This window comes from Micropterus dolomieu, linkage group LG15 (assembly GCF_021292245.1).
Source record: "Micropterus dolomieu isolate WLL.071019.BEF.003 ecotype Adirondacks linkage group LG15, ASM2129224v1, whole genome shotgun sequence".
In the NCBI taxonomy this organism is placed as follows: domain Eukaryota; kingdom Metazoa; phylum Chordata; class Actinopteri; order Centrarchiformes; family Centrarchidae; genus Micropterus; species Micropterus dolomieu.
Window position 1 is genome coordinate 20,844,703 of NC_060164.1, and position 25,022 is coordinate 20,869,724.

Sequence of the window (25,022 nt, forward strand, 5' to 3'; positions counted from 1 at the left end):
GTGTGCTTCTCCACACTCGACCACAAGCCTTGCAACCCACGTGAGAGAGAGCGTATCCAGAATGCCGGTGGCTCAGTGATGATTCAGAGGGTTAATGGCTCACTGGCCGTATCGAGGGCTTTGGGGGACTACGATTACAAGTGCGTGGATGGGAAGGGCCCCACAGAGCAGCTGGTCAGCCCCGAACCAGCAGTGTTTGACATGGTTCGGGCCCCAGAACAGGATCAGTTTGTGATCCTGGCCTGTGATGGCATCTGGGATGTCATGTCTAATGAGGAGCTGTGCGAGTTTGTGAAATCTAGGCTTGAGGTGTCTGATGACCTAGAGAGAGTGTGCAATGAAGTAGTGGACACCTGCCTGCACAAGGTGTGTACAAATTAGATTTTGAGCATGACCTTTGTGTGTTTTTTGCTGTAATTAGCATGGAGATTGAAATGTGTGGAATCTATAATATATATTTTTTTTTTTTATCTGACAGCAACTAGTTGCAATAGCTTTGATGACCTAGGCACATAACTAAATGGTACCTCAAATAAGAAAGGAGGAGGAAGTGAAATTAGTTGGGATTTTTAATTTGTCTTGTTCTAAAACTGCCCAAGAGTGCAAGTTCAAGCTTTTAATTTGAAATGATAATATTAAAGAGGACATATTTATGCTTTTTTTTGGCTTTTTCCCTCTCCTTTATTGAGTTATATCTTTTTTTGGGCAAGTAATAGGTCTGCAAAGAGAAAAAGACCAAAGTCCAAGTGCTCACTTATAACTTTATGGATGAAAGATACATTTGTTACAGATTAATAACTCACCACTCTTGCTCCAGTACATGTTGCTAAGATGGTATGGGGAACATATACAGCTTGAACCAAAGCCGTGTTTACCGGCTTTCACTGCACTTCCCTGCTTCTGATTGGCTAGTAGTCCTTAACTAGGAACTGTGCATGTGCAATTCCCTACAAAGATCATGTAGAGGCAAGATGCATCACTCCATAGCTAAAACGAAGCTTTCAGCACACAGGGTGAAAAGAGGAGCTGCAGCAATGTGCAGTATGACAAAGAATGTGTTTTGTGAAAATGAAACCATGTAAACCTGTTCTGGTACAACCCCTAAATAAGATTTTGAACCAGAAAATGAGCATAATATGACCTTTTAAGAATAAAAATAATAAGCTTTATTTATAGAGCACTTTTCAAAATCCATGTTAGAAAGTGCTTTCACAAGGGCAGAAAATAAAACAAACTGTAAAAAAAACAAAAAGCATTGTACATAAAATATCATATTTATGTCCCAATTTTGAAATTGATCAGTCTGCCTTGTGGGCTACTTATATTTGTGCCACAGTGCAGACTGTTCCACAGCTTGTGCCTAGGAAATCATCCTTATTATTTCTTTCAGCAATACACAATAGCTCCTTCTCTTACCTTCTCTTTCTTCATTCCTCTCTCCTCCCGTTCGTCTTAGGGGAGTCGGGATAACATGAGTGTTGTGTTAGTGTGTTTGCCCAATGCTCCCAAAGTGTCGGAGGAGGCCGTGAGGAAGGACGCTGAGCTCAACAAATATCTGGAGTCTCGAGTGGAAGGTGAGAATGGAGATGAGCCAATAGTGGGATTGTTGAATATTAAAAATTTTAATTGCTCATTTTCAAAATCTTTCTTTTATATCTTATGAAAACTGCTGGGCTGTATTCAGAGTGAATTTTAGGTCATTTAATCTGAATAGGTTCTTGAGTTAGTGTTTTACTGTCATGTGGTAAGCTGAGACAAATTTACGGTTTTCTTTTAATAACAGTTGTGGGTTTACATTCTTATTTTTATAATCAATTACATCCATTAATACTGTTCGTTAAAAAGGCGTCGCTGGGGTGAAAGACAGGTCTACAAAGGTTATATTTTTTTTGTCTTTGAGACACAGGATATTTTTTTCCAACTGAAACCATGTATCATATCAGAACGCATACTTTCCCCACTGACTGACCCTGCCACACTCTATTGTCTAACCTCCAGCCAAGTTAGCTCCAGCTCACAGCAGAGGAATGACACCATCATGACCTCCTTTTCCATCTCAGCAAGCATCTCCCCTCTTTATTTCCTGTTTGCTCTCCTCCTCCCTTTCCCCTCCCTAAACGCATCTTCTCTCCCCCTTTCGCTCAAGTATTCCCTGTCTTGTTTGGATGGATTCCCTGCTCCCCTCCTGTCTTGCTTTCTGTCCTTTTTTCTTTATCATTTCATCCCATTTTTTTCTCAGGATGCATGAGGCCTTCTGATTAACACAATGCAGCTTTTCTAGTCTTTGTTGATTATGTCAGCTCTATTCCCTGGCTTCTGTTAGCTCATGTAAAACCAGGGCTGGTCAGCTGTTTAAGATTTTGGCCAAACAAGAAAAATGTATTCTTTAACTCTGAGACTAGATAAAATAAATCTTTTTAATATAAAATATAAATCGTTTGTTTTTACCAACTTTGTATCTTGATCCACAGAATGGAAAGGAAAGGTTGGAATATCCCTTGTAAGACTATGTAATGCTTGTGGAAACACAGAGGTAGCTGATGTGTATTACAGCAAAGTATTTTAATGTTTGCTGAATGTTTTGATAGGAACTCGAGTGGGTTAAAATTCTGGTATGCAAAGGTTTCGTTCGGGTGAAGCAAAGTAGATATTTGGCTTCAAGTACTGTCTAATACTGGAAGATACAGAGAAGAAAAGAAAGAAGGAGAGGAATGCTCTGGCTGAACATTGACCTGGCCTCATGCCACACTCAACTCAGCTGCAGTCCTCTTTCTGTCACCATCTCTTTCTCTCTCAGACATGCACTAATTTCCACAAATTCACTTGTAAAGTTTCCATTCTTCCACTTCCTTTATCCTCATGTGTCACATTTCTTGGTCTCTCTCCTGTTTCCTCTTTCCCCACCTTTATTTGGCTATCACAAGCTCATTAAGCTGTGTTAATACACAGTTGTGTAACAACATGTCTGGTGTTGTTTTAGAGATGCTGTCTCGGGAGGAGGGATTTCCAGACCTGGTAGCAGTGATGAGGAACCTATCCACTGACCACGGCATGCCACCTCTGCCACCAGGGGGAGGCCTCGCCAGCAAGTAAGGACCACCGCCCTAAAAGGGATGTTATTTATAGGAGCTGTACATTATTCCACAACATCTGTAATACGAATATGAAAGTGCAAGGCAAGTATAAAACATTGGCAAACTTCCTTTAGTTTTGGATGACCACTGGCTTTAAAAAAAAAAAAAATCTAAATCAACTGGCCAATAAGAAAAATAAGTCACCAGTTATCTAGTGTCGCTTATGCTCAATTGATTTTTGAACATCATTGGGACTACCTACCTTGGAATAGAAAATACTTTTCCAGGTTTTTACAATATTAGCAAGATGGTTACTACTTTTTTGACTACTACACCTTACCATACCTTGTTTTTCCACATTTGCCCACTGTCGTTACATTGATGGATGGTTTGTAAGAAATAGCCCCAATGACATTTTGTGTATCTGTGTTCTTCCTGTAGACGCAGCGTTATTGAAGCAGTATACAACCGTCTGAACCCGTACGGGGAGGAAGATGGGGTGAGGATCAATATATGTCATAAATATGAGCTTTGTCCTTCTTTTACCATTTGCACAACACTCACACACAAATGTTATGTTAAAGTCTATATAACACATCTGAGATCAGCTGTCTGATTTGTTAATTTCATCTTTGACATGAGTTTCAGTGAAACGCTCTTACTCTTATGCTCATTCATCCATAACAGATGAAGTATTACAAGTACATTACACTTCAGAGATCATTTTGAGTTCCCATTATGATAAACATCTGGGGGTTTTTTTTCTGTGTATGACGCACACCTTCCTGGCAGCTCTCACAATGGGCTATGCATGCATGACAATGCAGCTTTGTCATTAGTCTCCTCCTACACCAAAGTAATATACAGTAGAATTTCAAATACATGAATCTGCCACTAGTACTGGTACAGTGTTCCCCTTTTTGAGGACACTATGCTTTATAGAGTTGTAAGCTTATTTTCCTGCTGATGGTCAGATGCGGCTCTGCATCCTTCTGCTTTGTACTACCTTTATGTGTTATTAGAAATGTTGGAAATAAAAGTTGAAGACTTGGATACAGACACACTTGCACACACAATGATAATAAAGCAGTAATCAAAATTAAATATATAAAAATGACACTATGTAACTCCAAATATCAATATAATGCACATATTTTATGCAACACCAAAAGTATGTTTGAATTTTTCAAAAACTAAATTTGTGTAGGCTTCAAAAGTGGCTGTACCTCGCTCCTTAATGAAGGAGAGTGGCTATAGTCAGCTTTCTGCCCATTTCACTGCAGACAAAGTGTCAACATGTCTGAAGATACTTTTCAAATTATTGCTGTATCATTATCTGTCCCTGTGTTCAGTATGTTCCACAGACCTAAAAACACACGTGAACAACTAAGTATACCTTTAAAACGGGAAATAGAAAAATGTCGAAATAGAAAAAGGCATGTTTCTACTGTAACAGTATCCTGTCTCAAATGAAGGCCTAGTTCTTTATTACAGTTTATTTTATTTGTTTTTTTTTACATGGACCACATGTTTTGTGTCTATATGACTAATGGGGACAACATTTTTTTTTTTAAATTAGTCCGGTATTGAGCAATCGCACAGCAGTCGGCAGCAGGGAAACAGGGCTGCAGCGTTATACTTCTGAGCAATTGCTCACTGTCAAAGGACGTCAACTAAAGCGCTTGTTTCTGCCATTGGAAGAGATTGTACGGTGGCTTCGAAGGCTTAGTGAGAATATTTTTTTTGTGCCAGCAAGTTGTACACATTCCCTCTCTAACATAATGGATTGAAAACAGGAAAATAATGACACTGCTGGTGTGGTCCTGTTACTTTCTGTTGTTGCAGTGGATGGGTGGTTACATCATGTCAGTGTGTGTTTTGTACGTGATTTTACATGATGGATCAGATGTGTCTATGTGGGGCTGGCACCCTGAACTTGTGTCAGTCGTTATAAAGCACTCCACTTGTCCACTTGTTTATTATCTGCTATGTCTGGTGTGTTCCCGTGTGTGTGTGTGTGTGTGTGCATGTATCTGCTAGTAATGGACAAATCATAAATCCTGAGATGGAGCCTAACTTCTGTGTCTGTGTGTATAGTGCGTGCTGGGGCTGAAGTAATGTTCACCTTGTAGTGTTGTCTTGGTATGTCTATAGGATTGTAGAGTTACTGTCATTGTTTGCATTATGCGCACATGCACACATTCACACATAAGAAAAGGATATTAGCTACTCTGCTCAAAGCTGCTTTGTGTAGAATTGTCATGTGATTATAGCATCTTTCTAATTACTGGGAAATTACTTTTGTTTGTACCGGGGATGCCAACATCATAATTTTCAAACATAGTGTCTTTAAACAGATTTTGATTTTAATTGTATTCACAATCAATGTTTCCCACAGACCCGTAACTGTAGGGGGGCTCTGTGGTCAATTACAATTTTTAAATGGTAAAAAAAAAGAAATCGATACGGTGTTAAACAACTCAGGACATACCAACCACCCTTTGTTTGCACCCACCCATTTTTCAAGTAAGCAAAACTATTGGAACATGTGACTGCCAGATGTTTGTTGCCCAGGTTTTGCCTTTTAGGTTGATTGTCCAAACATTAAATGGCTCTGCATGACTAGTCTAAGTTTTCATCCTTGCTTCAAACCTATAAAGACTGCATTTCCTGTTTAAAGAGGATAAACCAACATGAAGACCAGAGAGCTGTCTATGGGAGAAAAGCAAGCCATTGTCAAGCTGAGAAAGGAAGGAAAATCGACCAGAGCCATTGGACAAACATTAGGCAAAGCAAGCACAACAATTTGGAATGTCCCAAAAAAGAAAAACTACTGGTGTACTGAGCAACAGACATCGAACAGGTCGGCCAAGGAAAACAACAATAGTTGATGACAGAAATATCGTGAGAGCTGTGAAGAAAACCCCCAAAACATCAGTAAGTGACATCACCAACAACCTCCACAGTGCAGGGGTGAAGGTATCACAATCCACTTTTGAAAGAAGACTCAGAGAGCAGAAATATAGAGGCCACACCACAAGATGCAAACCACTCATCAGCAGGAAGAATCAGAAGGCCAGATTGAAATTTGCAAAGAAGTACAGAGATGAGCCGCAAAAGTCCTTGAAAGCAATCTTATGGACTGATGAGACCAAGATTAATCTCTTGCCTTTCCATCACTTTGGTAAAGTGTGGAGAAAGAAAGGAACTGCTTATGATCCGAAGCATACAAGCTCATCTGTGAAGAAGGTAATGTCATGGCTTGGGCGTGCATGGCTGCTTCAGGAACAGGTTCATTAATATTTATTGATGTAACATGATGGTAGCAGCAGAATGAATTCAGAAGTGTACAGAAACATTTTATCTGCCAATTTACGGAGAAATGCATTGAAACTAATCGGGAGGAAGTTTATCATGCAGCAGGACAATGAGCCAAAGCACACTGCCAAAGAACTTCATCAGGGGGAAAAAGTGGAAGGTTTTAGACTGGCCAAGTCAATCACTTAACCCAGTAGAGCATGCATTTCACTTCCTTAAGAGGAGACTGAAGGGAGAAACACCCCGAATAGTGGTAAAAGCCTGGAATAGCATCACAAATGAAGAATGCAACAGTTTGGTGATGTCGACTGGTCGCAGGCTTGAGGCAGTTATTGCAAGCAAGGGTTATGCTACCAAATATTAAATGTTATTTACTTTAAGATTATTTGTTCCATTACTTTTGCTCCCCTAAGAACGCTGTGGTCTAATACAAACAGTGGTATGTCCTAAGTTGTTTAACACATCTAAATGTGATAAACAATGTGAATACCAGGAAATGAAAGCTGAAATTCTGAACTCTTGTCTCATACTCATGTTTTGATCTTAAACCCAAATGTCTTCAGTGAACAACAAAAACAAAGGAATTTTCCTTACCGTTCCAATACTTTTGGAGGAGACTGTATGTGGCGGTTAGCTTTGATAGTGGAGGGCCGCCATAAATAAATCAATCTGTGGGAAGCACTGATAATAACAATGTTTAAGGAATGCTATAATATTAAGATTTGGCTTTTAGTTTTAAATCGGTGAGGACTATAAGGTATATAATTACATGGCAGTTAATAGCACTTGTTTTTCTAACCTACTACTTCAATTAAAGGTGCTGTCAGTACAATATGTAGGCAGGGTTTTTCCTGCATAGAGAATTTTTTGGCGACCCCCAAAGAGGTTTTAGCAAGCGCCAAAGGAAAATCACTAGCGGCAAAATGATCAGAATTGAGGGGAAAAAAGAAGCAACCTTCAAATCCTCTCTGAATGTGTTTTAATAGCCACTTATCAAACAACTGTTGATCAAGCAACAAGTGAACTTAAATATGACGTATTTACTTCCAACAGTCACCTCTCCTCTGCTGCGAAGCTCGCGCTAATAGTAGAGATGACTTCTGTTATTTTTCACAATATAAAAGCCGTTTGTGCTTGAAGTGTACTGTCAGTCACTTTTACATTTTAGTCATTTTAGGCGCATTGGCACCCGGACTCTCCTCTGCCCTCTTCAGATCAGGTTTTCTGGGCATTACGTGACGTACACCTTTTCCTGTTCTCTTCTGCCTGCTAATTTCCACAGGGAGATCGGGACCCATTCACGCAACCGTGTGCATAGTTGCTCGTCAAAGTCACTTTTCGTGAATCACAGCCAGGAGGAGGCAGGACATTAAAAAAAAAAAAATAAATAAATAAAAAAAAAAGGTTGAGTCATCATAGCAAACTATAGAAATGAAAAAAATGAATTTGAACTCGTTGTTCTGTTTGCACAGTTTTTATTACTGACAAGTTAGTAATTTGCATAAATAAATCGGAGCCTTACCATCATGTAGAGCATTTTTCTTGCACAATAATTTAATGACTGAAAACAACCCACAAAAATGAAACTGCTGTTTTTTCCAACTGGAATTAATATTGTAGGCTACTAATGGTAAGCTATAGTATCCTGTATTATTATCTGAAATTATAATGAATATACAAACATTCGCACTGATCAAACCATAACCAGTGGTGTAGGCTAATATAAGAAAATGGTTCTATTTGTGAAACCGCTGAATCTCAACTAATAAACTATCTGTGGGCAGATTATCCAAATAAAGTATAACCTGTAAATATATTTTTATAAAACCCTGGTAGGGCCCTATAAAATCTCTAAATCTTCATTTAAAGTTTTTCTGAATTCTGTGTTTTACGATTTAGGCACATTTTGTCATCAGAAACAGTGTGTAATCATGTGCTAGATGAATACAACTTCAACAACTCAATAAGAAATCATAGGGTCCTAAATATGGCTCTCAATAACATCTTCTAGTGCTACACTACTACAACTAGCAGTATAAACTGAACTTAGAATGACTTGCATTTAAAGTTTTACCTACAGTATTATTCCTGTGTAAACTCAGGCAGACCCGGCCCATAATAGACCCAAGGATATTTAGTGTGCTGCCTGCTAACCTATTCTGTTAAAATGAACACTGGTGCATTTGCTCAGTTAGTGCAGTTCGCTTGGGCTGATGTGAAAGCTGTCAATCGAATTCTGGTGAGGACCAAACAACCGTACTGAGCCCACCTAGCAGACTCTGGTGATGTGAAAGCAACCAAACCAACCACATGATAGCAGATATGTGATTTTTAGCATTATTTCAAAAGCTAAACTGTGAATAAATCCTTCTTCTGCTGATCGTGAAATCTGTTCAGGAAGCTATTTTGTATCTGATCAGTATAAGCCATGTATATATTCATACAAATCATTTGGTAGCACGTCAACACGTGATACCTGATTAACAGGTGTTAAATGCTGTACCTTAACTTTGTCAGTTCATTAAGTCCACGGTGATCCCACAGTAATAAGTCACGAATCATTAGTGTATAATATGCCTCTCCTGTGTCCTTTCTCTACATCAGTATTTATAACATATGATAGATTTTCAGTCTAATGATTAGGGCTGTCCCCGACTAAGTATTTACATAGTCGAATCGTCAAGTCCTGCCTATAGTTGAATGTGTGTTTTTGTGCGCAGCGATTGCGAGCGGGGGGCGGTTCCTCGCGGGTCTATTTCAAGTAGCCGGCTATTTAAAAACTGTATAATATTCTTTGTGTGGTTAATCAATGGTGCTAAATTATCCGAAAGTCCCGCAAGGTGCGGACAACCCGGCACAACTCCAGTAAAACCGGGGCTCAGTCTCTTCAGCAAGTGTTCCTCTTCCGCCACACCACGTGCCCACACGCTACACCTACACATGCGCACTGACTGAATTTAGGATTTATTTACGCACTTTTAAAAACATTTGTTGAAAGTTTAATTCTTTATACATGTTTATTTACAGCATTAAACGTTGAAATGTGTATTGTAATAGGCTGTATATTAACTTATTGGGAGAAAACTGGTAGTTCTATGTAAAATCAGACATTGAGCACCCCCATATCGCCAAAATGGTATGATCCTTGTTTTGCTGCGAAGCTTTGACTGTGAGATTGACAGTCGAATCAGGCCCCGCCCATCGAAGCATCAAATCTTTGACTATTGGGGGTCAGCCCTACTAATAATACTGATGATGCTTATTTCAGTTATATTTCTCTGTGAGCTCTTTGTTACACCAAAAGAACAAATATATTTCAGAAGTATTAAAGTGCTGCATAAACTTCAGTCAGTCGCCGGAATTTGTTTTCCTCATGGGAGTGATGATGATGATGATGATGATGATGATGATGATGCAGGATGACAAGCGCCAAAACAGTCCCATCAACCTGTCAGTCTGTATAACTTCATGTTTACTTCTGTTGGTTCATTTATAAAAAGTCAGTGTGAACATGAACTGGACCAGGACTAAAATGCAACAATGTAAATGTTTTTTTCCTCTTGGTCCGGATTAAATTAAGCGAACTACAGGTGTGAGAGTGCCCTTAGACCTGGTTAAAAATATCGTCCATCTCAACGGACCAAAATTGACAGTGAGCAGCTACACTGGCAGCAGCATGATGTTCCACCAATAAATGAGCGACCATGATCACGAAGAGCAGCAAGATGTTTGTCAAGCAAGGCAGGAGTGAGAAATGTAATAAGTACTGATGGCACCTTTTTATTAAAAAAAAAAAAAAAACTTGTATTAAAATAAGCCTAAGAAAATATTTTTTTATATAGCAAAAATAGTGGAAAGACTACTCTTCACAGGCTACAACCACACTAAAACATTTTTGTTTTAATAGCTTTGTATCACAACTGACTGAAAACGCACGTCAGGTGGTCATTCACGTACACTGGGCATGTGCATGCCGGTGTAAACAGAAAGCAGATTGTGTACTCTGAAGTTGCAGAAGATTTGGCTAAAGAAGAAAGTAATACTACAGGCGAACGAAAAACGGCAATGGCGAAGAACCACACCAGAGATTCTTTTGCTTGGACAGACAGCTGATACTTAAAAGTAACACAGGAGTCCAAAGCAACTATGGGGATGGAAAACAAACCGGGAGTCGTCGCAAAAAGCAAATACGGCGAGATGCACAGTACAAGTGTGTATGTGTTATTTACACAGTATAAAATATTTTAATAACAATACCAAAGCAGAAACACTGTCAGTAGTGTTGTTTTTGCTTTGCATGACTGATAAGACCCAATTAGGAAGCCAAATGTGTTTTCGAAGTCCTCTGTTTTGGCCTGTCCGCACTAATACACTACACCGGAGTTTGAAAACAAAAACAGGGTCAGTAGTGTTTTCAAACTTCTCCATTTTAGCTGTTCGGACTCGCCGTTTTAATCTCGACGGCAGGCAGAAGCATGGCAAAAGCGCTGCATTTTAAAACGAAAACGTGGTAGTGTGGATGTAGCCTTACACACACTCACACACATTGATAAGGGATGTATCGATTTGTCTAACTGTGTGTTCACCCTCTGATTAACGCAGCCCTCCTGTTTCATTTGGTAAGTGATGACATATATAACTGTTACCCCACCCCCTTCTCCCAAACCCTCATCTACACACATACATACAACCACACATACACACGCATTCTTACAGGCATGTAAGTGGCGACCTCTTTCGCATATCCCCCCTGTCAATCCTTCATCAGTCTCTACTCCCTGCTCTGATGTACTCGTCAGCATGTGAAGCTCCAGAGTTGAAGGCGTGTGTGCAAATGGGCGTCCGTGTGCAGACACGCTGTCCAGGTTTGATGAGGATGAATGGTTGTTGTTTCTGGTCCTGTCCGTCCCTCTCTCACACGCACACAAGAAAACGCATGCACTCGCCCTACACGCATGCATTGCTGTCTCACTCAGTCTTTTCACAACTGCAGTTGCAATTGTTTCTGTGTCACTCCCTGCAATAAGTCGAAAGACCTTGGAATTGTTGTGTTGGCGTATTGTTGCAGAGAGAACCAGCACACTGAAGTTGAAGTGCGCCCTGGCTTACAATGCTATTATAACTTTTTTTTTTTTTTGTTTATCAGATGAAAAACCTGGCCATGAAGTCCAGGTTGGAGAACAAAACCATTGAATGTAACTGTAAATATTGTTTCTGTTTGATAACAGTGTGCCCTTCTTTTTTTTTTTTTTTTTTTTCCTCCTTCCTTTGACTCGTTTCTCTTTTCTGTTATTCCTCTTTCCCCCATCGCTCCTTTTCCTGCCATATTCTACTCTTCTCTTCCACTCTACTCTTGGTGGCTTTCCTCTTGCAGAACGGAGCCGAGTTGGAGTACCACTGGTAGCTGTCCAGCACAACTGCCTGATCCAAAAAAGAAAAGAAAAAGAGGACCACTTTTCCACACAAGATCACATCCAAAGTCACCTATTAGTTTCCTCTGGGATGTTTTTTGTGATTTAGTTTCCCCTCTCCCACACTGATCAATTGAAGCAGAGATCCCAGTTTTTCAAAACAAACAACACATCCAATGTGGAGGACTCCAAAGTTGTTGGTTCTTTTTGTAGAACAAAACAGGGACAAAATATAACAAAATTGCATTGATGGTGTGAACGCAGAACTTCATATACAGTATATCAGGAGAGGCACAGTTTCTCTTGCCCCTTGCTTTCTTTGTGGTGGTTGTTTTTGTTGTGAATTGACAGACATCATTTTGTTGCTCTATGGAGAAGGGAGGACCTCACAACTCAACAGCCAGCCAGCCAGTCTTTAAGAAACCAGCCACTGATGGATGTGTGTAAGACACTGAACAGACTAAAGTGGTTTGTTGGCTGCATTTGTTTTTGGCATTATTTGTTTTGAAGCGTGAACTTGCACCTGACTGGCAGCCATTCGACCACACAAACCTGCTACTCCCACACACCTCAAGCTACGCTGAGGGCATTACTGGTACAGAAATGGGGCCCAACACTTCACCTGCCCACGCGCCTGGCTTGCTGGGAAAGCCTAACAGAACTTACAGATTTAAAACTACGAAATCCTTGCTATTCATCCTTTTAACCCCTCTGGGTTAAAACCTCAAATTCAGGGTCCAAGAGTCCATCACCTGGGTCTACACACCTGAAGACAGTATGGCTCATCCATACTGTGTTCATACTAAAACAGGACATTGGTTGGTGCGCCTGGCTGCAGATAGGAATAACATGGAGGATGTTTAAACTTTTCTTGCACATCGCTGCTCACTTTCTCTCCTCCTGTCTCTTAAAAGATGTTATCAAACAGTAGATTTCTCACTCTTCCCCTCTGTCTTTTCACTCTTCTGTCATTTGCATTGGCAGACAGAATCATAAACGTTTGAGCCTGCTGTTGTTTAAGAAATAGAAAAATAGAAATGATTATATATTGAATTCATAAATATATATATAGATATAGAGATATATATCTATATATAGAGATATATATATATCTAGAGAGAGAGATATATAGATAGATATATTTTGATTGGTTTGTTTCATCTTAATTCCCAGCCATGGTATTATTTGTGGCCCTTTGTGCATGTGGTCTGTGTGTTTTTGTAGACTAAAACAGTTAAAACAGTTGCGCACAGTGTTCCCACAAACCGTTCCAAAGACACGGTTGGGGTAAAGGAATTCCAGCCTCACCACCTTCTTCCCCCTTTCTTTTCAATACGCACATAAAATCCTGCTTCTTCTACAACTTGTCTTTTCTATCTTTGAAATATCCTGTGTTAAAAAAAAAACAAAAAAACAAAACAAAACAAATAATGCCTTTTTTGTTTGTTTTTTGATTGAAAACAATTCCATTTGTTTTTTATTTTATATTTTTTTTCTTTAAAAAAAGTTTTTCTTTTCATAGTGCTGTGGTCCTTTTTTCAGATGGATAAGAAAATGACGAGGGGAGCACGAAATATACCTTGTATAGCTGTTGGGGAGAAAGAAATAGGTTTATGGAGTTTCAGTGTATGAAGTAAAGGAGGGACACCATAGGACAGAAGAGAATAGGCCCTACACCCAGAGCTGTGTTCACACTTACTGAAATTGCTCTCCTTACGTTTTCCACAGCTACCTTTTTATAGACTTTGCCTCAAAGGCACAGGGCCGGGTGTTGGGGAAAGCCCCGGTATGACTCTTTGGAATGACCAGGAGTTCATATTATATCATATTATTCTGTCAACCCAAGCACTAAGAAGTGACTGAAAGTTCAGAAACAAATATTTGTCCGGAAAAAGCCTCTTCTTTTTTTAAACAAATGTCTTTTTTTTATTTTTTTATTTTATTTTATTTTAAGAAATGTGCTCATAGACCAAGTCTATTGACATACTTCTCACGTGTGTTCTTTCCTGTAGATGCATTTAAAATAGGCTAAAATTATATACACAACTGTAATATACACTTCTCTTTTTTTCAATCTTTTGATGGCAAATTCATTGTGCTTTCTGAAGTGGCAGTACTGAAAGAGAATAGGCCTAACAGGTTGCTGGCTGATAAATGTTCTTGTGGTACACTTGCTCTCGGTGCCATATGACAAATAGGTACTTGAATGTGTAGTTCTTTTGCAGTTGCATTGTTTTAATGGGATGATTGATTTTTCTTTGTTTGTGGTGGAGGGAGTGGGAGGGATGGGATCTTTATAGTTGTGCATGTTTTGTGATTGAGGGAGAAGTGTATTTTGTGTGAGTGGGAGTACTGGCCAGATGGGGATAATGCTGGCAGGTTCAGTGTGGTGGAACACAATGTTGGAGAGGAAATGTATGAAAGAACAGCATAGAGAAAAGTGGAACACATAGCAGGATATTATTTTTATTTACAGTCATTTTTAATCGCTACTTGTTGTTTTAAGATGTAAATTCAGTTTGAAATTGAATCATTCCCATTGTGGACCGTTATTTCAAAATTCATATTTGCTGACTTCTTAACATTTGGTTTTACCACACTGAACTGAGTCTTCCGTTTAGGTTTATGTTTAAGCTGTATCAGACACTGGGCTAGGAGAGGAATTAATTGGAGGAAAGGAGGGAGAATCCTTTTTTTTTGTTGTTGTTGTTTTTGAATGTAATTTTACAATATTCACACTGTTTCCACTGCATGGACTGAATATAAGCAGCACTGCAGCATCACATTCCCTCCTCATCAGTCATTCAATGACTGATGAAAAACAAGCTATCTTTGCTTCCCTTTGTTTTGAAAAATATGTGATCATTGTTCTGTTTGTGGAATATAATCTCACCAGGGAAGACGTCTCACTTTTTCGAAGGAGACTTTGGAGGTTTGGTGATGCCCGAATAATTTTATTTGTTGCTTTGATTTCAGGATATGTCGAGTAAAGAGAATTTTACAAAGCATATTGTCTCCTCAGCCGGTCAGTTATTCTGGGTCCGGCTGGGTGAGTGTGACCGTGAGGATGCCAGAAAGCAGGCGAGAATTTGGAAACGGCTACTAGAAGCAAAAGACAAATGACATTCCTCATGTTGGCTTTTTAGGTCTGAAAATGAACCCTTTTACTCTCTGCCACCTCCTTCTGTTGTTTCTGGTCACTCTTTATGTAGACATACTGTTAAAATTGACAGATGTGTGATAGCAGTGATAAATTCCACACCTGTTTTTATTTATTCCTGTGCTTTTTAGCTCTTGGTAAGCTGGTTTGCATTTGAGAGTAATGAATGCCCTCCTTTGACCTTTGGAGAAGGCTAAAGGAAGGGGAGGTTTATAAAACACCCATGGGTATTCATCATGCCTTCTTCCTGTACTAATTTCCCAGTATGCTATTGTGATGTTACAGACCATACAGTGAACATAAACGTCAATAAAAGATGGATTTAAGTTAAACAGTTCAAACTGCTATGCTTTTTTCCCTCAGCGCCAACTTGAAATGTCAGTGTGTCTTTTTGTAAGCAATTCACTGTTCAGTACAACACAGTAGACAGGCTGATTTAAAAAAAAAAACAAAAAAAACAACAATCAGTTTGTGCCCTCTGCTGTGTTCATTGTTCTCTGTGCCAGATGACAAAAAGGTTTTGCAAATAAGAAAAAGCCACCATGTAGCTCAGAAAAGAGAGCCTGCAAAATAAGAACCTCTGCTTTTGAATATACTTCAAATATACATTATGCACAGTCACTGAAACAGTAAATTGTTTTGGCGCAGCCAGGTGTCCTAAAGTTTTAACATAAACAAGTTAGATTTGCAGCATTTCTGTTTTTATATTTATCTTGACAGGTATTCCTCTTTCTTCCAGTGAAGTTAGTGATATTTATCTATTTCCTGTCATCAAGCTTGCATGGTATCTTGCACATCACTGGTCAAATTTTGACAACACTTTGGAAAGGGTGCAGTTGCTGCGTTAAAATGTTTCTCAAAACAGGCTAAAGCATTGGATTATTGGATAGTAATCCAGTACTACAATCCTAACACTATAAATGGGTTCATTCTGCATGAGTACTTTTATTTATTTATTTTTTTTTAAATACATTTTGGTGATCAAACCTAATGCTCCTACTGGTGTAACGTTTTGAATGAACTACCTTTGTACTATAGGCTACTTCTCCCACCACCTCTGCAACAAGAATGCTAATCTCTAACTATTCCCATCCAACTCTCCAGTTTCCCACATTCCTCAGGTGGCACTGTTCTCTTTGAGTGTGTGTGTGAGAGAGAGCGAGATAGATGAAAGAGGTATGTGTGTACTCTGACCCTCTAAGAGCAGTTAGATTAGGCTACCTCACGTTGGGTCTTTGAGTCACTCGGTCTTTCTGAAGAGGAGCTAAACCAGCACGGTTTGTTTTCGGGGTTTTCCTATTGAGAAATCTAAATGAGATGAGTTTAAAAACAGAAAGCGGTAGTCTGGAGCTGGGGGAGTGCACCAGAAACCCTGGCTATCAGGATGTAGAAGGCGGTGGGTCAGCGGCGGACACCATCAACACCGCCCCAGGGGAGAAGCTGGACGCGGCTGAGGAGTACACGCAGCTCAAACCGTACGCCGGGATGCCCAAGGAGGTGTTGCTGCTGTACTCCTCTCAGGCCCGGTACCGAGTGCCCCGAGAGATCCTGTTCTGGCTGACGGTGGCCTGCACCCTGGCGCTGGTCGCGGTCACAGTCACGGTGATCGCGCTGTCACCGCGGTGCCTGGACTGGTGGCAGGCCTCGCCGGTGTACCAGGTTTACCCCCGGTCCTTCAGAGATTCCGACGGAGACGGGGTCGGAGACCTCAAAGGTAAGATGCCCCTGACCCTCCTGCGTGCTCTGATAAAGATGTCCTTGTTTTATCAACAACTTGAAAATGACTGTAGGCCTACTTCTGTGGCACGTAACTGGGTCCTGGTCCAGTTCTGGGTCCCAGTCCGGCACCAAAGCGCTCCCTTAATAATTCCCATAATAAAACTTTTCTTTATTTATTTATTTTTTAACAAAAATGGTTATTTATAATAGTCACCCTTTATAAATGGTTTATACCTTGGACAACTTTATTCATGGTTAATAAGTCATTTACTAATGTTTTACACATGTCTTACAGGCCTCTAATAATAATAATAATAATAATAACGTTCAGTTGGTAGGTTGTGAAAAATCCCTTAATTAATGAAAAATCCCTTAATTAATGATAATAATAGATAATGTTCATACTCCAGCAGCACACTTAATTTAAAAAAAATAATAGTTTAGTTCATCAGATGCACTCTAATGGACCACCGACATTGTTAAGTAATGGATCAAAATCCATTACTTAACAACATTTATAAATCTAGCCTTGATTACTGCCTAGAAAATGTGAAGCCCACAGCATTTATCATAAATGACCCAAAAGCTACTCTTATCACTACCATATAGCTAAAAAACTTAGTTAATATTACTGTAGGCCTATATTACTTAATAAAACTTAATATTAACTTAATGAATTTTCAACTTTTAAAAGAAACGATACAATTTTATTAATTTCTACAACTACTGTAGGTCTGCTGTGTTGTAGGAATAATACAACGCTACTGATAGAAAAGAGAAAACTGCATCCATTTCCCCCCTCATTGGATAGTTTACTTTTTATGAGAACCTCAGTGCAGTTTTACATGCATTTAAACCCTGTTTTCAGAGTGGACTGATAGTGACATCTCATAGTATGATGGTGCTTAACATTTCTTCATTATTTAAGGAAAGCTCTGGGAGCTTTACTACCAGATGCCTTTCCATTTTTATTTTATTTTTTTAACAAATATCATTTATAGCAAAATATGACCCAAATACACGTTAACTCGGTTGACGGGATCAATATTAATACAGGTGTTGCTTTGTGTTCTGACTTGTCATTGGGAACAAGAACTACAGTATCCAGTATTCATCAGTGTGGTGTCTCTGGTCTGGCAGGAATTCAGGAGAAGCTGGATCACTTCCAGTACCTGAACATCAAGTCCATTTGGATCAGTCCTTTCTACCGCTCTCCCATGAGGGACTTCGGCTATGATGTGGAAGATTTCCGGGCCATCGACCCGGTCTTTGGAACCATGCGGGACTTTGAAGAGCTCCTGGCTGAAATGCACAACAAAGGTGAGTACTTTCACGGTGGGAAAAGTGATGGTGGATCATAACACGTCCTGTTTTGGGGGTAGCATGATTGGCTCTATGGCAGGGTGAGTGTTTTTGACTCTGCTAATCTCTCGGTTTCCACCAGGTTTGAAGCTGATCATGGATTTCATTCCCAATCATACCAGTGATCGACATCGCTGGTTCAACTTGAGCCGAACTCGAGATCCTCACTACGAGGATTACTATGTCTGGACAGACTGCAATGCAACCGGACCGAGGCCTAATAATTGGGTTGGTACTTGTACTAGTCTTCTATACCTGGTGTCTGTTTTGGTCTTTGGTGGTATTTTCACGGAACCTTCACTGATGCACTACACTAGGTAATCTTCTTTGCCGTTTCCCTCCTCCTTTCTCTCAGGTGAGTGTGTTTGGGAACTCTTCGTGGACTTATGATGAAGTAAGAGGACAATGCTACCTGCACCAGTTCCTCAAGGAGCAACCAGACCTTAACTTCAGGAATCCACATGTCTGCAAAGAGATTGTTGTAAGATTACATAACCACACACACTGCTCTTTCTTAAGTGTCTTTCATTCCTAAAAGCGTTTGTTTTTCGGTGAGTCATGTATTGTATGCTAAAATCTTTGTCAGTGTTGTCCTTATCTGTTTTGTCTTCTATACTCCTGTGTAATCTGTAGCAATGATGTGTTACTGATTACACATTAACTTAGGCTAGGTAACCCTTGTGTTTATAAAGGCTGCTACACAAAGTACAACAGAATGAATGACAGACTGTGTGTATAATGTGCATGTTTATACTCTCAATAGTCCTTCATTGTAGTTGAATGAAGGGCTTGCTGAAATGTGTCAAATACAAAAATTTTACATTTATCAGATGACACTTTAGCACTAAGTAGTCTGCGGTTGCACTCTTATTTTTTTTAAGGATATAATTCATTTCTGGCTGGGGAAGGGTGTGGATGGCTTCCGGATGGATGCAGTGAAGCACATCCTGGAGGCTGCACACTTGAGGGATGAACCACAGGTGGACCCAAACAAACCACCAGTGAGTGTTTCCTCTTTCCACCTCATAACATCGAACCTCACTTGGTACCATTGTTCATCTCTAATGGGCACTGGCTTAGTTCTAGTAGCCGTTTGTCCTCACATTGACTCGACACAGCCACCAAAGATGGTAAGGTGTGTCTGATCTGCCTGTTCAAATGGATCCATATCGAATGGCAAAGCAGGTGTAACACTCTGCTACCAAACACATTTAACCTCATGTAAGGCAAAGCTACAGCTCCAGTCACATTTAATTTCAGTGACTGACATCTAAAGGGGCTCCTCATGAATTCTTCAATCCTATACAATTTAGTTATTAAGAAACTTGTGGTTACTGCTGTTTGCTTTTTACTTAACAATATTTGATTAAACTTGAGTTTTATCATGACAATATTCACAAGGTCTGTTCAGTCAGTAAGGTATTTCTAGGTTTCCAACTTTTGCTACTGCTCTATATATTCACCTGGTAGCTTTTCTGTCTCTGAGCTCAGGAGATCAATGGTCAGTTTAGTTAACAATCTCTGCTGTAATATTCAGTAATATAATTATATTAATTAAGTTGAATTATATAAAGTGTGACATGTCACAGTCCAGATATGAACAAAAAGCTGCATTGCGAGCAGAAGCAAACCCAACTGAAGCAGTACTTTTCAGTGTAACTAGTAGAACAAACATAATCAACAGCTGAATGGGAGAGTTCACGCTGTACTACTTGTATCTTTCATCATTTATCTCTGGCATAGATATCAGGTTCATCTACTGCCCCGCTGGAGAAAATGCTGTTCTTGGAATCCAAAGGGTTCATGATTAACACAGAGTTAAGCTCACTAAGAAAGAGTTTTTGTTCCATGGACACCAAAGTTATTTCGCACACAGAGGAAAGATTAGTTGAAAACGGGCATATTTTGGTGGATTAGCAAGTCATTGGGGTTTACTTCACTTTAAAGTACTGAGACGGACTCGTCTACTTACTGTTGACTGAGAGGTGTACTGTATTTTCACTCCAACTCCATGCCGAGCTGTGCTTTATAGTGATGTTAGGAAGAACGCATTGATTTTTCATGCATTTACAAAAATGTAGAACAGCAGCGCTGCAATAAAGAGCTGACACTGAGAATTTTACCATAGCCAATCATAACTGAGCAACTATCTATTATCTGTTATCATTATTGCTTTAGTGGTTTAGTGCCAGTTGTAACTTAAAATTTAGGCCAACTATGTGCTTTACTGGCAGTTTGATGGTTGTTTGCCGAATGGTTTGCTCACGTAGCCACATGTCAGCTCTGTGGTTAGTGCTGCTACCTCTGTAATTACATTTGAATAGATTCATGGCCTGGTACTTTCCTTTTTTTTTTAATTTAATTTTTATTTACTTTTACAATTACTCAAGGACCAATAAAATTAGCACAAAACTTTGAACATTTTTGAACACGGACACAACAGTACTTCTTGACTATTGAACCCAAAAATCTTTTATCACATGGTCTCTACTCTCTCTGTATCTGGTTTCAACTTATTTTCCAACTGTGACCTGACCCTGTGCTTTGGACTTACAAAGGAAGACATTTACACCCAAGCTCCCCTAACTCTCAGTTAGAGGCAGAAGAAAATACTGTTGAGCTTCCTTAATCCACTATAGTTGATGATCTCAGGGTGGAAGGTTTACTATCAATGGACCACTAGCACCGTCTTAACCAAATGCAAAAACCACTAACACACTGAAATCCCATAATAGCTACATTACCTCATACTTCTTTTTATATTAATAACAATGCAGGAATCTGTAACTACAGAGTGGGACCTCCACCATGACTACACCACCACTCAACTGGGTTTGCATGACCTGCTGAGGCACTGGAGGGCTGAGATGGACATCTATAGCCGTGAGCCTGGCAGATACAGGTATGGGAACTAGATTTTGAAAGTATCCAACTGAAAAAATCCCACCCCCTCCCTTCAGGCCTCCCCCCAAAGCCACTCCCCCAAAACACATTTTCATACGCAATGAGTGCACAGGCAGAGTGTGCAAAGGAAGGACAGAATTAAAGGATTGGCTGTGGCGACAGCCACGGATATCTGAGAGCATTTGATTAAATGATTTGGGATGTAAAGAGAGTTTTGTAACAAAATGCTTCTGAAATAAACTGCCTATCCTTGCTTGAAGATCCAAGATAATCTTCCGTGGAATCTTGATATAAAACCGAGATGAAAAAGATTTGCCTTTTCTATAGGAATTTCTGATACAAATGTCAGTTTTAGTGTGGGATTAATAAATCTTTTTGTAAAATGCCAATAAGCGTAAATGAGTATCACATAGTATGGCTCGTGTGAAAGAGCAGCAGAGTTCAGAAGTATGAAAGTGAGTCTTGAATATTAACAATGTATGGCTGAAGATCAGTTTGCATGTTATCAGTTTTTGCTCCACTCCAGGTTCATGGTGACGGAGTCATATGATTACCACGAAGTGGACAAGACCATGATGTACTATGGCACCCCGCTGGTTAAAGAAAGTGACTTCCCCTTTAACTTTTACCTACTGGACCTGCCTCAGAACACCAGTGGCTTGTGGGTTCAACATCTGGTCCACTTGTGGATGGCCAACATGCCCAGAGGACAATGGCCCAACTGGGTGGTGAGTCACCACAGTCACATTTACATACTACTTTCTTGGCTGATAAAAACTCCAAATAATCTGACCCATTAAATAATGTTTATGAATACAAAGACACTCCTCTGTGATATGGTGTGACCAGAAACTAACTGGTACAGCTATCAATTAGGTGCAAGGAATAACATTTTGATGCAATGTGCACCTCAGAGAAAACTATGAAAACAAAGGTTTCCTTCTGGGATCAGCAACCAAACTGCTTTAAGATTTCCTGTCACAAAGCTGTGTTTCCAGTCTGAGTTACACTGACCTGCCCCTCTATAAAACACCAGCACAAATGTTATTGCAATATATTGTATATTGTTACTCCTCTGTGACAGTCTATCAAATCAATCCTGTATCACTCACTTTTTAACTTCAGCATTCTCTTCCATGACTCCCAATCCATTTTACCCTGCCTTCTTCCTTCCCATTGTCTCTTGTCTTTCTCTTGCCTCCATTGTTATCAGGTTGGGAACCATGACAAGCCTCGAATTGCCTCCAGTGCTGGTCAGACCTATATTCGTGTCATCAACATGCTGCTGCTGACCCTTCCAGGCACGCCCACCACCTACTATGGCGAGGAGATCGGCATGGAGAACATTAATGTCACAGAGAGTCAGATACAGGACCCTGCTGGCAAATACAATGCGGTCAGTTGTAAAACATTTAAATACTCACTTAAACAGCTCTCCCAAATGCAGTAGGTACATAAGGAATTACCAGTTTAATTGATGACATTACAAAACAGAACAAACATGTATTTAGACAATAGGGACATGATTTTATTCACCACAAAATACAGCCTTGAAAAAGGCCATAAAGTTAAGTCAATGCTTCTGTATAACACTTCCAGCAAGCAAAAACAAATTAACCTTCATGAAGGCTGGATTTATTTTAGAATGCATTCACTTTAGCTTCATGTACCTAAGAAATGTGCACCTGAGGCAATAATTGTCAATACTTGTTTTTTTAACTGCAGAGTGCCAGTCGAGACCCTCAGCGGTCTCCAATGCAGTGGAGTGGTGACATGAATGCAGGCTTTAACAACAAAACCAACATCACCTGGTTGCCTCTGCACCCCGACTACAGAAACATAAATGTGGAGGTACAGAACTCTTTTTGTACTGTTCAACTCTGGAGAAACATCTGGTATCCGATCATGTATCCCCTCGCCACATTTTCTCCTCTAGGTTCAGAAGAACGAAGCAGGATCCGTTCTGGCTCAGTACCGTTTCCTGAACAACCTGCGTCAGTCAGAGCTCCCCCTTCACCGCGGGTGGTTTTGCTACATCCATGCTGACACCAGTGTCTTCGCTTACCTGAGGGAGCTGAACGGGCTTGACCGAGCTTTCCTCATAGTGCTTAACTTTGGTAAAGAATCTGTCGTCACAGATCTCTCCTCTGTTCGAGAGTTACCAGACCAGCTGAAGGTGCTGATGAGCACAAACCAAGCCAACGATGGCAAAGTGTTGCAAAAGTCTCGTATTCTGACAGAAGCAGGGGAGGGTTTGGTGATTCAATACTCCACCAACACTCGGTTTAATCCCAACCACCCTGGAGAGTGCTATGTCTCTGAGAAGGCCTGCTATTTGAGGGCCTTTGACATACTTTATAAATGCTAATATAGATCAATGGACAATGGTTTTCGGTTATTACAGTTTCATGGCAGCAATCAAATGTCTCATCTGTAAGTGACTTGTCATAAGATGTATATCAATAAAGAGGACCATTGCAGATACATTCACTGTTAATGTTGTCTTCTCAAATTGTTAAAGATTTGGGCCCCATTGTGTCATCCTAGTTGTTGTGGCTGTGATGGTGGATGTTTGTCATGTTTGGATGATGTGGTCATTGTCATTTGATTCCTGACTGTCTCCTGATAGCCTCGTTACCTCTTCCTCTTGCGTGGAGGCCGAGGAGGGTCCAGGCCCAGCTCTGTGTATAGGAATGCTAGCTTGAGGGCTTCCTGTGACGGGGAGAAAAAACAGAGGACATATATTCTGTACCCATCAACTCAATTGACAAAACTTAATGTAATTGCTGAACTTATATTAACATGGTACTACAGTCAATCAAGTCATTTGGGTGGTAAATAGAATAGACAGTCCTTTCCCGTCTATTGTATATCAGTTTCTCAAAACCTTGGAAAATAAAAAACTTCTATCCACATGGCAAGATACCTTTAGGGGTAAAAGGGGATGTTTTTTATTTGGGTAAACTGACTCTTTAAACTGATAACATTTTCTATGTAACTTTTGGTGGGCAGTAAATCTGGATTTTAAAGATGTAAGAAAACAAAACAAATAGTCTTTACATTGTCAGCATAGGTGTGCATTTTAAGTGGATTTAAGAGCAGTTAAAATTTTTCAACAAGCTAAATTACTTATTGAGCAAAAAAAAAAAAATAAAATAGAGATACTTGTCTCATTTTCCTTAGCTGCAAATGTTTTTGGATCACAACTTGAGAAAAATACTTTGACAAAGTTAGAAATGCCTTGATGACCCGTACAATCTTGCAGGAGAGGGCATTACCTCCTCCAGCATAAGATCAAAGTCTTCTGGTCCAAGGTGATTTGCTCCAGGTTGGATATTCAGAACTATGTTTGGTACTGGTTCACATTCTTAAAGAAAGAGGAAGAAAGATAGACAGAGGTCAAAGGAAGAATGGGGGAGAAAAAGACCTCATGTTTAAGATGTCTTCTCAGACATTTCTCTTATCTTATTGCATGCCCATGCCAGAATCTCTCTCCCTCTTTCTTCTGACTCTGTCTTTACTCTCTTTTCTTTTATCTGTGCTCCCATCTGATATTGCCCTCCCTCTTCTCAAACCCCTCCATATTATCCCTCCTCCCCGTCTCTGTGGTACAGGCTGTTTCACAAGTGCGGTCTTGACCTTGACAGCTCCCAGTCAGTGGTGTCTAATCTCTTGCTCTGATACACTATCTCTTTACCATGCTAATGGGCCTGCCCACCCGACTGCATGTGTCTATGCCATCAGCACTTTATCAAAGACTCTGGAGAACAGACAGACAGATTAGGGAGACATATACACACAGACACTTAGGCTGCCTGGTTTATGTGTGTACAAGCAACAGAAAAGTGAGAGAGGGTGAAAGAGAGAGATGATGTGTGCATTTGAAACAACAAGAGTGGAGGCAGTGCTAGAGAGAAAGAGGGGTATAAAGAGGAGTACCACCACCAATATGGTGAAGACAGATATAAGTGAGAGGGAGAAAGAGCCTGTCTCTGGGGAAATGAGAGCAATTAGCTCACACACACACCCCCCCCCCCAACCCCACCTACGCTATACTTTGGCCATGAACTTCAA

At 40.0% G+C, this 25,022-nt stretch overlaps 3 protein-coding genes across 9 annotated transcripts in view; 2 read left to right on the forward strand and 1 right to left on the reverse strand.

Annotated features, from left to right (window-relative positions):
* Positions 1 to 15,295, forward strand: part of ppm1ba (protein phosphatase, Mg2+/Mn2+ dependent, 1Ba) — a 29,046-nt gene extending 13,751 nt beyond the window's left edge. The window contains exons 3-7 of one of the 3 annotated variants that reach the window (XM_046070486.1): positions 91 to 366; positions 1,457 to 1,574; positions 2,981 to 3,089; positions 3,516 to 3,573; positions 11,767 to 15,295. In XM_046070486.1, the coding sequence (XP_045926442.1) occupies positions 91 to 366; positions 1,457 to 1,574; positions 2,981 to 3,089; positions 3,516 to 3,573; positions 11,767 to 11,796 (591 nt within the window). In that variant the 3' untranslated portion in view covers positions 11,797 to 15,295. Of the gene's footprint in view, positions 367 to 1,456; positions 1,575 to 2,980; positions 3,090 to 3,515; positions 3,574 to 11,766 lie in introns of all 3 variants that reach the window. The other 2 variants (XM_046070487.1, XM_046070485.1) reach the window with 2 other exon arrangements.
* A 640-nt stretch (positions 15,296 to 15,935) lies between these two features.
* Positions 15,936 to 23,434, forward strand: slc3a1 (solute carrier family 3 member 1). The gene is made up of 10 exons (XM_046070051.1): positions 15,936 to 16,677; positions 17,823 to 18,002; positions 18,127 to 18,272; positions 18,400 to 18,525; positions 18,926 to 19,045; positions 20,822 to 20,946; positions 21,475 to 21,676; positions 22,162 to 22,344; positions 22,674 to 22,799; positions 22,885 to 23,434. The coding sequence occupies exons 1-10, from the start codon at positions 16,281 to 16,283 to the stop codon at positions 23,314 to 23,316; spliced, it is 2,037 nt and encodes a 678-aa protein (XP_045926007.1). The 5' UTR covers positions 15,936 to 16,280; the 3' UTR covers positions 23,317 to 23,434.
* The window catches only part of prepl (prolyl endopeptidase like), a 16,653-nt gene continuing 9,500 nt past the window's right edge, over positions 17,870 to 25,022 (reverse strand). The window contains exons 14-18 of one of the 5 annotated variants that reach the window (XR_006828270.1): positions 24,227 to 24,315; positions 23,587 to 23,660; positions 22,061 to 22,265; positions 18,300 to 18,509; positions 17,876 to 17,984 (exon numbers count right to left, since the gene is read on the reverse strand). Coding sequence is in view for 2 of the 5 variants with exons in the window: in XM_046070048.1 (XP_045926004.1) it covers positions 18,494 to 18,509; positions 23,587 to 23,660; positions 24,227 to 24,315 (179 nt within the window). In the remaining 3 variants the exon portion in view is untranslated. The other 4 variants (XR_006828271.1, XR_006828269.1, XM_046070048.1 and 1 more) reach the window with 4 other exon arrangements.